General features: G+C 56.9%; 1 protein-coding gene across 1 annotated transcript in view; it reads left to right on the forward strand.

Annotated features, from left to right (window-relative positions):
- The window catches only part of KCNQ4 (potassium voltage-gated channel subfamily Q member 4), an 87788-nt gene that overhangs the window by 57746 nt on the left and 18783 nt on the right, over window positions 1-11259 (forward strand). The window contains exons 9-12 of the mRNA XM_019512073.1: window positions 1-42; window positions 494-589; window positions 3105-3193; window positions 6848-7003. The exon at window positions 1-42 is cut by the window's left edge and continues 1 nt beyond it. Coding sequence (XP_019367618.1) covers window positions 1-42; window positions 494-589; window positions 3105-3193; window positions 6848-7003 — 383 coding nt within the window. The remainder of the gene's footprint in view (window positions 43-493; window positions 590-3104; window positions 3194-6847; window positions 7004-11259) is intronic.

An 11259-nucleotide genomic window follows, 5' to 3' on the forward strand; every position in this document is an offset into this window, starting at 1 on the left:
TGCTTCGCGCTCCTTGGCATCTCCTTCTTCGCCCTCCCAGCCGTGAGTAGCGCTGGGGGCTGCTGCTACCCTCACGGGGCCTCTACGCTCTGATCCAGCAGGAAGCTCAAACTTCCCCTATAAAATAAGGGGTCGTGCCCCGTAGGGGGAGACCCCAATGGCATCCTGCCTGCAGGGTATCACTGCGCTCCTCCTTGTGCTCATCTCTCCTCTCCCTTCCTCCCCAGAGGAGCAGTGGGCTCTGCCCTGCACCCTGGAGCCCAGCAAGCCCCAGCCATTGCAGGGAGGCTGGAATGAAGGTGGCACCTCCAAGGGGCTGCCAGCTCCTGGGGGCAGCGATGCACCCAGCAGATTGAAGAGATACCTCATTTGGGGTGGTCAGGACTGAAGCTGGCATTGATGTTCCCCAAGGGCACGGGGGCGGATGTGGCTGCCCGTGAGTTGGCAGGTGGGTTCTGGTCTGGGTCCTCACACTGGCCCCTTCTCCCCGCAGGGCATCCTGGGCTCTGGGTTTGCCCTGAAAGTCCAGGAGCAGCATCGGCAGAAGCATTTTGAGAAGAGGAAGATGCCAGCCGCAAACCTGATCCAGGTATTGTACCAACGCCTGCCCCCGGTAGCTCCCATCCTCTGCTGCAGCCCAGGGCACTGCATGGCTGTGCCCCTGCTCCCCACCCATCCTGCAGGCTGTCCTAGGCTCCCCGTGCCTCTCCCCACAGCTGTATGGATGCCCTTTCATCCTCCCCGCTATGCCAGTCTGTTGCTGGGCTCCCTATGCACAGCTCTCCCACAGCCCTTAGCCCTGCCTTGCAGAGCTCAGCACATCTGAAACGTGCCCTGCTGAGAGTCTGATGGCACCGCAGCCCCGTGCCAATGCAGCGAGCCCTGGCACATCAGCTCTTTCGTCTGGATCAGCCTCCTCCTGCGGTTGCCACAGAAAGGGAAACTTTAGAAAAGCCTCCTTATCTCCTGAGTTCAGAGCCTGGGCACACAAAGAGAGCCCCTGACCCCTTTCCTCTATCTCCCACTGCCAGCCAGTCCACTGGCCCCGCTCTCACTCCTCCCCAGCCTTCTTGATGCAGCCTGGCTTCGCCTGTCATCATATCCCCCACCAAGGAGGCGAGAGGCGGCTGCAGATACATAGCTCTGGGCACAGGGCAAGACAAAGGCACCTGCAAGCACATGGCCTGGGAGACAAAGCGACCACAGTGACGCACCGCAGCTCCCGTGCTCGCACAATGTGCTCCCCCCCGCGAGCTGGGCCATCGCTGCTGGCAATCAGGATGCAGACAAGAGGCCGTGCTGGCTTTGATAAGGCCTCTCCTATTGTGATCGTTCTGCAATCGATGTCCCTGTCCCTTCTTGAAGCCTCAGCAAAAGAACAGACACAGGAGAACAGCTTGAAGCAGGCAGGGGCTGGGAGGGTGGCAAGCAGATTTCCTCTCTCCAGCGCAGCCGGTGGGGTTTGAACCTGACTTGGCCTTGGGAAACCTCTAGTGAGCCAGGAATTGCCCCAAAGCAGGATTTGATCAATGCAACCTGGGATCTGAATGAGCCAGAGAAATTTCCAGCCCACGCTGTCCTCTTTCCCTTGCCCAGCTCATTTTTTCAGCCCCTTGGAGTCTGTGGCTGGACAGTCGCCCAGAGGACTCTGGGTTGGAGGTTGGTCCTCTCCGATCTGAGCAGGGTTGACTGGTTCGCAGCAGACAGGCTGAACCCCCCAACAGGCACGCCATAGTTGCCATGTTGGGATGTTGGTACATCAGAGCTGCTTCTAGAGACGGGGAGGAGGAACCTGGGAGGCATCGTCCTCAAGACTGCGCTGCTCTGAGATGTCCACAGGCAGACTCCTGCCTGAGACCGTGACTGGGCGCAATGTTGGGTTAGCGGGGGCAAACTCCTGCATGCCTAGCTCTGCCCATGCACCGCAGTCCTGCCCTGTGGTGCTTGCCGCTGGTCCTGGTCTTGGGAGGGCTCCCTGCTCAGATGCTTGAATCATAGAAAATGAGGGTTGGAAAGGACCTCAGGAAGTCATCTCATCCAACCCCCTGCTCCAAGCAGGGCCAGCCCCACCTACATCATCCCAACCAAGGCTTTGTCAAGCCGGGTCTTAAAAACCTCCAGGGATGGAGATGCCACCACCTCTCTGTGTGGCCTGTTCTAGTGCTTTACTACCTTCCTCATGAGAGAGTTTATCCTAATATCTGACCTCAACTTCCCTTGCTGCAACTTGAGCCCATGGCTCCTTGTCCTGTCATCTGCCCCCACGGAGAACAGTTCAGCTCTGTCCTCTTTGCAACCCCCCTGCAGAGAGCTGAAGGCTGCTATTAAATTCCCCTCAGTCTCCTCTTCTCCAGACTAATAAGCCCAGTCTCTTCTCATCAGCCATGTGCCTCAGCCCACTAACCATTTTCATTGCTGTCTGCTGGACTCTCTCCAACTTGCCCACATCCTTCCTGTAGTGGGGGGCCCAAAACTGGACACAGGACTCCAGACTCTTCCCATGCCCCTCCACACTCACAACACCGGTCCCCCTGTGCCCCCAACTGGGCCATCACAGCCAGCCCTTGTGCCACCATGCCACTGACTCTCCAACTTTGAGGTCCCACAGCTAGAGGTGTGTGTGTGTGGGTGCCAAGAGGAAATCTCTTGGCAATCCCATGAGCCACCTAATTAACAAACCAGCCCATCGGTGCTGATGCACCCATCTGCCCCACAGAGCAGCAGTAGCTGACCCCCCTACCAGCACTTGCAAACTTTTCTCCCTTCCTTTCAAGTAGCTGAGCTGGGAGACCTTTCCAAGGCCAGTTTCTCCTCCCAAAGGAACTATTCTCATGCCCATCACCCTGTGAGATGGTCCATCCGACCATCTCATAAATGACTGTGTCTGTTCTTGGTTCACTTGGGAGGTAGGGGAGGGTGCTGTCCCAGTGCCAGAGAGGGGAAATTGAGGTACTGGGGGTTAAGAGACTTGCCCAGGGTTGCACAGGGAGTCTGTGGCAGGGACTCAGACCTACGTGCCAGGCTCCTGCTCTCACCACGGCATCCCCTTCCCTTAATGGCTCCCATGCTGCTGCTTGCTAACAGCTTCGCTCTCTCCGGCACAGGCTGCTTGGCGACTGTACTCGACCGACGCAAGCAGGGCCTACCTGACTGCCACTTGGTGTTACTACGACAGTATCCTCCCATCCTTCAGGTAGGCAAGGCGCCACGGGGGATGACCACGCGGGGTGGGAGGCGGGTGGTGGAGGGGGACTCGAGGCTCCGCATCCACCCATGGCGGCTACAGCCACAAATCCAGCCCTCCAGCTCCCGGTCAGAGACCTGCATCAGTTTGCTGTGGCTCAGCCCTGCCCTCCAGGATGACATGGGCTCTGGCTTCCCGAACCGGCAGGGCTGGGACTTCAGCCTCTGGATGGGGCACCCATGCTTGGTGCTGCTCACCCAGCCAGCCTCCTCGCGGCCGGTCCCATCAGATGCCAAGACTGGAGCAGGCTGCTGTGGAGAATGACAGCCTGCCTTGTCCCCGGGAAGCTGTAGCCCTTTCTCCAGATCCATGGAGGCTTCCCTTTTGAGTACGGTGGAGTACAGCTTTGAAAGTCACGTCCCGCTCCCTGCCTGGGGAGCCTCAGCGGAGGTCTCTTGTGCTGCCCCTGGCCCTGTCGAGGGCTGGATTGCTTCTGCTCTTCTGGGGTCCTTAAAACGGGGGCAGGTGCAGAATGACCCTGCTCTAGTAGTGGGGTAGTGGCTTAGAGGGGCAAGACAAGGTCTGTGCTCTGTGTTTAACCCCTTCAGCTTATCAGTTCGAGAGCCAAGAGCTTTTCCTTGCACCCCTGGAGCTGGGGGCAAAGGGGTTGCAGGGTCAGGTACCTTATCCATGGCTGCAGCTGGGAATCGGAGTGGAGAGATGGTGCCTGTCACCCCTGCACACCAGTGAGCTGCTGCTGAGGGCTTGCACACACCAGTGCCACAGTGTGTGCCAGAAATCCCTGTACACGTGGGGGTGACCCCTGTGTGCAGGAGTGTGGTGATCCCAGCTGCAGTGCGGCTGGTACCAAGCCTGTTCCCATGTTGAATTATCCCCAGCTAATCCTGGATGCAGCTTGCTCAATACTCTGTGTGCCCAAGATGCACCCCAGGCCAGTGGCCTGCCCCTTGGCATCCTGGGGTTGAGCTCCCTGTGGCTCTGAGCAGTTTCAGACTCAGGTTTTGGGCAGGATACCATGCACTGTGGGCAGCCTTTGGAGAAGCAGCCTCTAAAGGTTACCCAGCATGGGGTCCCTTCATGCAGGCCTTGGCTCTGGGACTGGGCCACTCCTCTGAGCTTGGCCCGCCAGGTGTTTACATCCAAAGCCCAACAGGTTTAAAAAGGCAAGATTTGCCCAGCAGAGGCACGTAGCATTGCCAGCCTCTCAGACTGGCAGCAGTCGCCCCGCTGAAGCCGGGAAAGTTGCTTCGGGATGAACCAGTCGGACCTGAGCTGAATGCACCTACAACCAGCTGAGATCAGCCTCAGGTTGCCACGAACATTTCCAGGCCTGCTTGCTCCTCTGATCTGCATGCCCCCACTTCCCGCAGGCTTTTAGGGAGAGGCAGGGAAAATGTGGGTATACCTGGGTTGCCATATAGAGTTGATGTCCACCCTAGCAGCCCCTTCTCTTTCCACTGGCTCCTTCCACTCTCTCTATAGCCCACCCCGGGGAGCTATTAAGCCAAGTCCATGTGGCTCTCCCTTTTGTCCTTTGCATTCTGCTGAGTTCGCTCCCCAGGATGGAGCAGCTGTTAAAATCCTTCACTTCCTCCTCCATCATCTTCCATCTCCTACGGCACCCGTTCCCCACGGAGGCCACCAACCTCGCCATCCAACCCATCTCTGCTCACTCTCTCTCTCACCCCATCTCCAAGGTTTCTCGCGTACTGGAGCCCCCGTGGGGGTTGGATCCCACTGGAGAGCCGCGGGCTGGCGGCTGTGGATGTGAACAGGAATTTGGGTTGTTCGGGCCAGTCGATTTGCAAAAGTTATTGAGGGCAGTAGGAGAGGATAGTGTGCGCGTGGAAGAGAGGATGCTCCCTCCGGTACCTGTACGGGCTGCCATCCCTGGTAAAACATGGGCCCTAGAGCAGTGTGCCATTGGAAGGGGAAGCCCCCAGGCCTCTGACTCTCATGGGTTGGAGGGGCACAGCCCACAAAGTCTGTGTTTCTGGACTACCTTGGACTTGCCCATCTTAATCTGCAAGGGCCCTGGGGCAGGGCTAGGCATTACAGCTGGATACGGTTCAGGGCTGAGCATCCTGCCACTGTCTGCTGCGTGGATCCTCGAGTCAGAGAACAAACCTCCTTCCCGCGCTGACCGCAGGCTTTGATGAGCATCCGGCTCGGGGTTGGCCTCTGGTTTCCCCCGTGGTTGTGTCCTGTGCTAGGTTCTTTTGTTTCTTTGGCCTGACGGTTGTTGTGTTTTCCCTTTTGAAGATAACATCCTCAGCACCCAGAAAAACAACGCCCCCTCTCCAAGCCGTGCTCACCGCAGCACCCAGGCAATGATCAGCTGCCCGGCCCAGAAATTGGCCTGCCATATCCAGCCGCTAAGAGCTGCCCTATGTCAGACGGCCTAGCAACATCCCTGTCAGCATCAGGCTGGCCTTGAGCCCAAGGGCGCCGAGTTGGTGCAGCAGTCTTAGAAAGGAGATGAGATCAGGCCCAGTCCGGATTTATGTCTGGCTCTGAACCTCCCCAGCTAACGCTGTTGCAGGTCTGCCTTGTGCGGCCTCTGAAGGGGGAGGATGGTCCAGGGCTTCAGGCTCCAGCCTGTGACCAGAGAGTTTGAGCCCCTGCCACAGACGCCATGTGTGACCCTGGGCATGTCACAGAGTCTCACTGTGCCTCAGTTTCCGCCCCCCGCCCCTCTAGGGGGTAATAGCACCAACCGGTGCTAGGGAGCTGTGGGAATACATTCCTGCCAGCCCACGAGGCACTGATACACCGGTGCTGGAGCAACAGAGACCCTGGATCAGTAGTGCACAGGTCTAAAATGCTAACGTGATGTCCATTCTTAAAAGGCCCCAGTGACGTGGTGATTGTCATCTCACCCAGAGCCCTTTAGAGAGCAATGGGAGTCTCTCTCTTGACTCCCGTAGACTTTGGATCTGAACGTGGTGGAGCCACAATGGGCTGAAAGAGGCTCCCGCACTCGGTGCCAGCTCCTGGGCCCAGGCATGCTGGGGAATGCTAGAAGCAGCGTCACCTACACTGGTTTTACAGCAGGGTGGAGAGGAAAGGAGTGAAATGGGAATCAAATTAGCTAAAAAGAAACCACTTTGGGCCTTTCCCACTCTGCCCACAAACCAGGCAGCACCCACTTGTGACACTAGCATGAAATCTGCTTGCCATCAGGAGATGTTGCAGTGTCGTGCCCTACGTGGCACATATCAAGTTGACACTACTGTGTCGTCAGTAGGGTCCAGAGTGAACACCCCGTTGAGATAGGCACAACCCACCCTGCCTTTCTCAGAGCTGGTCTTCCAGCCTGATTTCTGACGGCCCGTTTTCCTTCCTGCCACGTTTTAAAGGCAATCTTGTTCTCCAGGCTGAATATTCGCTGCGTGGATGACAGCGGAGGGTCTGCACTGTAGGAGTGCACTGACTCGCCCAGGTGCCAGGACCTGTCCCTGGTTGGTCCTTACCGGGGTCTCCCTGAGATTGAGACACTGTTGAGATGGTTTTGATTTACAGTTTCCCCCTAAGAGAGCCCCTCACGGTCCCGGCTTTGTTCTTATACATCCTTTTGGTTTCTCTTTATTCCTTGAGAGGTTTAATGTCTCCGTGTTTTTATTTGACCCACCCCCACCCCAGAGAGCTGGTCCTTATGTTTGAGCATTTGCACCGAGCCCGCAACGGAGGAATTAGGACCTCAGAGGTGAAAAAATTGCCTGACGGAGCCCCACTGCCTTATCACTGCTTCACCCCTGGCCAGAAAACCATCGCCCCCCTTCTTTGTGCGGGGGAAAGGTAGGGCGTAGCCCATGGCTGCTCCGTGTTGTGCCCGTTGTCTGTCTCCTCTTGTTGTTGGCCCTGTCTGTGTGTGTGCAGGGGCTTCTCCTGGCTGCTAAGGGCTTGTGTCCGTGTCTGGTGCCAGGTGGATGCCAGCCTGACTGCAGGCTGGCTCCTTGTTGTGCCTCCCTTGGCTGGACTGTGTTAGGAGGTGGATGTGTCTGCTGTTACCTCCAAGGTGATGGAGCTGGTCATTTTAGCTTACATAGGGCAGGCTTGATGCCGGTGTCCCTGGTTCAGGCCCTGGATCTGGCTCAAGTGCATTGTTACAGTGCAGACCGGACTGCAATATTACACACGCGCACATGTACACACGGCTGTGTCCAGATCTCCTCGTGCCAGCCAGGCTGGACCCCACATCTCCCAGGGGTCTCCATCCTCTCCAGCAACCCTGTTCGTCTTTGACTCCCAGCCCAGGTCCCTTGGACTGTTCAAACCTACCCAGCCTCGGTGTGGCAATGTCCCTGGGAACTTTGTTTGCTGGCAAGCCGAGTGCACGTGGAGCTGCGCAGCTGACACGGGTGTTGCAATCCCTGCAGTATAAATGACCAGGCTGATGAGCCTTCCAGTCTGTTTCCCTGCCTCCTCCTGGTGCCAGCACCAGGAAAAACAAATGCCCTTAAAGCCCAGCTTGCTCTGCAGCACGTTTCACTTTGTGCTATGCCGTCTCCCAGGTAAATCCCTTCCTCAGCTGCCCCTGGGGAGGGCAGAGCTCTGAGGCAGGAGGAAACAATGGCCTGTTTTTTATTCCTACCTGCTGGTGCTGTTCATAGAAAGGCTGAATCCTGTTTCGAATTGGACGGAGAGCTGCCCCCTGCAGCAGTGAGCTCCACAGGTGAACCAGAAGCTGGCTCGGCCCGATTCTCAAGGCATTGCCTTCCTCGTGTTGCTGAGCGCCCCTCTGCCTGGCGTTACAGGAAAGGGTGAATCAGACCTGTCTTTCTCTGCAATGAAACCTCCTGTCCTTTCTCTCTCCTCTTCTTCTTCTCCATCTGCCCTGGGCTCAGGCCCGAGCTGTGCACACACTAATGCCCGCGTCCACCGCTGCTGTTCTGTAGCCACCAGATCCCTTCCCAGCTGCCCACAGGGTAATCCCGCTGCCATCACTTGCCTTTTGCTTTGCTCCCCAGCCAGTCCTCATTTCCCCTACTAGTTTTCTCCCCCTGACTCCAGCCTTTCCCAGGGGAATATAAATGGGGCAGTTTTATTACAGGGCATTTTTCTATTGCTCACATTGAGGCAGCCTGCGGTTGGAGGCAGGTGCCTGTGCCAGCAGGGCCAGGGGGGTGTGAGCTATTTGATCACCAGCGCGGGCGTGCAGGGGTGGGAGAGCTGCAGAGCTGGGCAGTCCCTTGCTGTGAGTGAGCTGCCGTGGAGAAGGCGCACACCTGCCTTCTCACTCTGTGCTTGTGCACAAGGGCCCTGGGATGCACGGGACATGTTGGCGTGAAGGAGCATGGACCACCAATGACAGTGAAGGAAACAGCTGCTGGCTGCTGTTTCCTCTCTTCTCTCGGGTGCAAGCTTCTGGAGGAAACGCTTCCCCACAAGAGGATCCTTGGTCCTGGAGGTTCAAGGGTGTGGACGATACAAGAACCAGGCAGCTGGATGACCAGCAAGTGGGATGACCAGCCCCAGCGTCTGAGAGCCAGTTCCCCGGTTCAGCCAAACCCTACTCAGGAACGCCTTGCATGTGATTGGGATGCGTGTAACATCCCCGCCGACTGGGGGGCACAACACCCTCCAGGTAAACGGATGGGGCATGGTGCCCATCTGTCGCTGCCCTGGGCATCCCTTGGTGGTCCAGGGGGATTTCCTGGAGGCCAGTGGAGCCTGGGGGCTCGAAGGGGCATCAGTGACAGAGTGACATGAAGAGACGCCAGCTCCGGTTCCCATGCACGTGAAGATGTCTTGGAGTCCCCTGCATGGCGCCGTCTGCCGTGCTGGCTCTGTTCAGCCCGGGTTTGGGGCCTCTGCTTGCTCTTCAGTGATCCCCAGCAGGGATACGAGTGAATCAGCCAGGGAAGCTCCAGCTCTGTGTTCCCCAGGGGCAGGACTTATGTCTTGGGGATGCTGAATGGGCCCGATCCTGACATGGGAGAGTTGGCCGTGCGAGCAGCCCACCACAGATATGAATGAGGTGAATGAGCTTGGGCTTGATTTTTGTGGCTGCCAGGAGCTGCAGGACAGGAGATAGTTGGGATCCTGGTTGTCTGTGTGCTGGGGCTGAGCTCTGCCCTGCACGTCTACTTGCAGCACTGGTTTTCCTCCATCATTCAGCAGCATCCAGGAAACCCGCAGCCCCAGCTTGTCACCTTGTTAGGGGAGTGACGGCCCCCAGCCCTGGTGCACAAAGGGTTGGTGACCAGTAGGTCCGAGACATCTGCAAGTGAGGTGGGGACGGGACAGGAAACAGGGTTTCCCTTGCAGTGCTTCAGGGAGGGATTTGGGAGGTGGGCAGTGGGAGGCTGCTCCCAAAGTGCTCTGTGCCTCAGTTTCCCTGTTTGTGAAGGTGGGGCTGTTGTGACGGTTCCTGTGGACATCTCGGAGGTGGGAAGAGCTGAGTGCTGGGACTATACGCGCTCCCTGCTCCTGCCCAGGGGTTGCTGAACTGTCTCCAGCACAGGGTGCTGTGCCCACCTGGGGATTCACGGTAAACATGAAGCATCCTGCAGAATCAACCAGCCGGACTTACTCGGAGCTCCCTGCAGACTTCATGCCTGGGGTCCTGGGAGATGCTCTGGGCACTTGGGCTCATCTGCTCCATTGGGGACAACACAGGAGGCGAGCCACCCAGCACAGTCCATCGCCTTACCCAGAAGCTGCCTTGATCTGCTGCTGAAGAGCCAGTGCATGGGGACCTCCCAGGACAGCGTGGTGCTCCAGACCCCTGCCAGCCTGGCGCTGTGGGCTTTGAGGTCAGGCGGACATAAGAGGCCAGCTTCACCTGCAGCTGGCCTCGAGATGAGCCTGCAGCCGTGTGTGGTCCATCACCCCCAGCACAACCCCGGTTCAGGGGCACACAGCTGGGGCATGGACCACACTTAGGGGCGAGGGGGACTGGACTCCAGCAGTGCCACAGTCTTGATGATCCAGCATGTGGCCATCTTCTATCCCCAAGGGGGTTGGCCCTAAGGTGAGATGTTGATGGACCAGTCTGTGTATCCCTCCCCCTGGTCCAGATGTCCCCTTTTTACTAACATCGCCTCTCACGCCATTCTCATCTTTTTCTCTCCCCTCCTTCGCTCCCCCTCTCCACCTCCCCCCATCTCTCCCCTACCATGTCTTGCATTTCCATTCATTCCCGGAAGCTGGAAAGACGAAGACGTGCAGTCCCACAGGTGTTTACGTCTCAGGTAACCTTTCTCGACGCCGCGGTGCCTCTTTATTTCTTTCTCCCAAAGAGCCGTGGTAACGGTAGGTGCCCTCCGGAGGTTTTGCCACTCTCCAGGTGCTGCCCCGGGCGAGGCACACAAAGCCAAGACCCCCGTGGCGGGGGGCCAGGTGGAAAGTAGCCCGCGTGCTGCTGGCAGGGAATTTCGATCTCTCTTGATGTCTGCCGGGGGCCCATGGGAGGAGGGGCAGTGGCTCAGCTTCCAAATGCATCGCTGGCTGGTTCATTTCTATCTCCTCACCTGTTTTTTGCAGAGAGCTCCACTGCTGGGTAGCGGAACTCCTTCCTTCCTATGGGGAGCAAGGTGATTGTTTAAACAGGACCTACACAAACCACCATGGGTGGATCTAGGATTTTGCAAAGGGTGGGGTGCAGGTGATGTGACTCACATAACACATGCCTACTTTTATCAAGTTAACAAGAAGCTGTACTAATAAGCTCGCAGCCTCGGGCTGTATTATTCCTTTAAAGTTTGCAGCAAAAGCAATATACGTTTGCTGCAGCATTTATTACGAATACAAAAACCACAACAGACCGGGCAAAAAAATAATGTTGTTTCATTGGTTCTGTAGTCTTTAGGATTGAATGGGCATCTCCTTTTCAGATTCACAAAACAAAATCTAGCTGTCTCGAGCATCTTGACAGCGCATCCAATGCTTCCCTGAAAGTTATTTCCACCTGAGTTAATGTTTTTAGCCAGTCTGCAGGGCTGTGAAATAGGAGCTGCATTGCCAGGAGAGGGAACAGACAGCAAAATTGCCGAATAAAGAAGAGTTTAATTAGTGGAACATTTAAGGCAATTAAAAAAAAAAAAAAAAAA

Source organism: Gavialis gangeticus, unplaced genomic scaffold (assembly GCF_001723915.1).
Source record: "Gavialis gangeticus isolate Ggan-Ray unplaced genomic scaffold, GavGan_comp1, whole genome shotgun sequence".
In the NCBI taxonomy this organism is placed as follows: domain Eukaryota; kingdom Metazoa; phylum Chordata; order Crocodylia; family Gavialidae; genus Gavialis; species Gavialis gangeticus.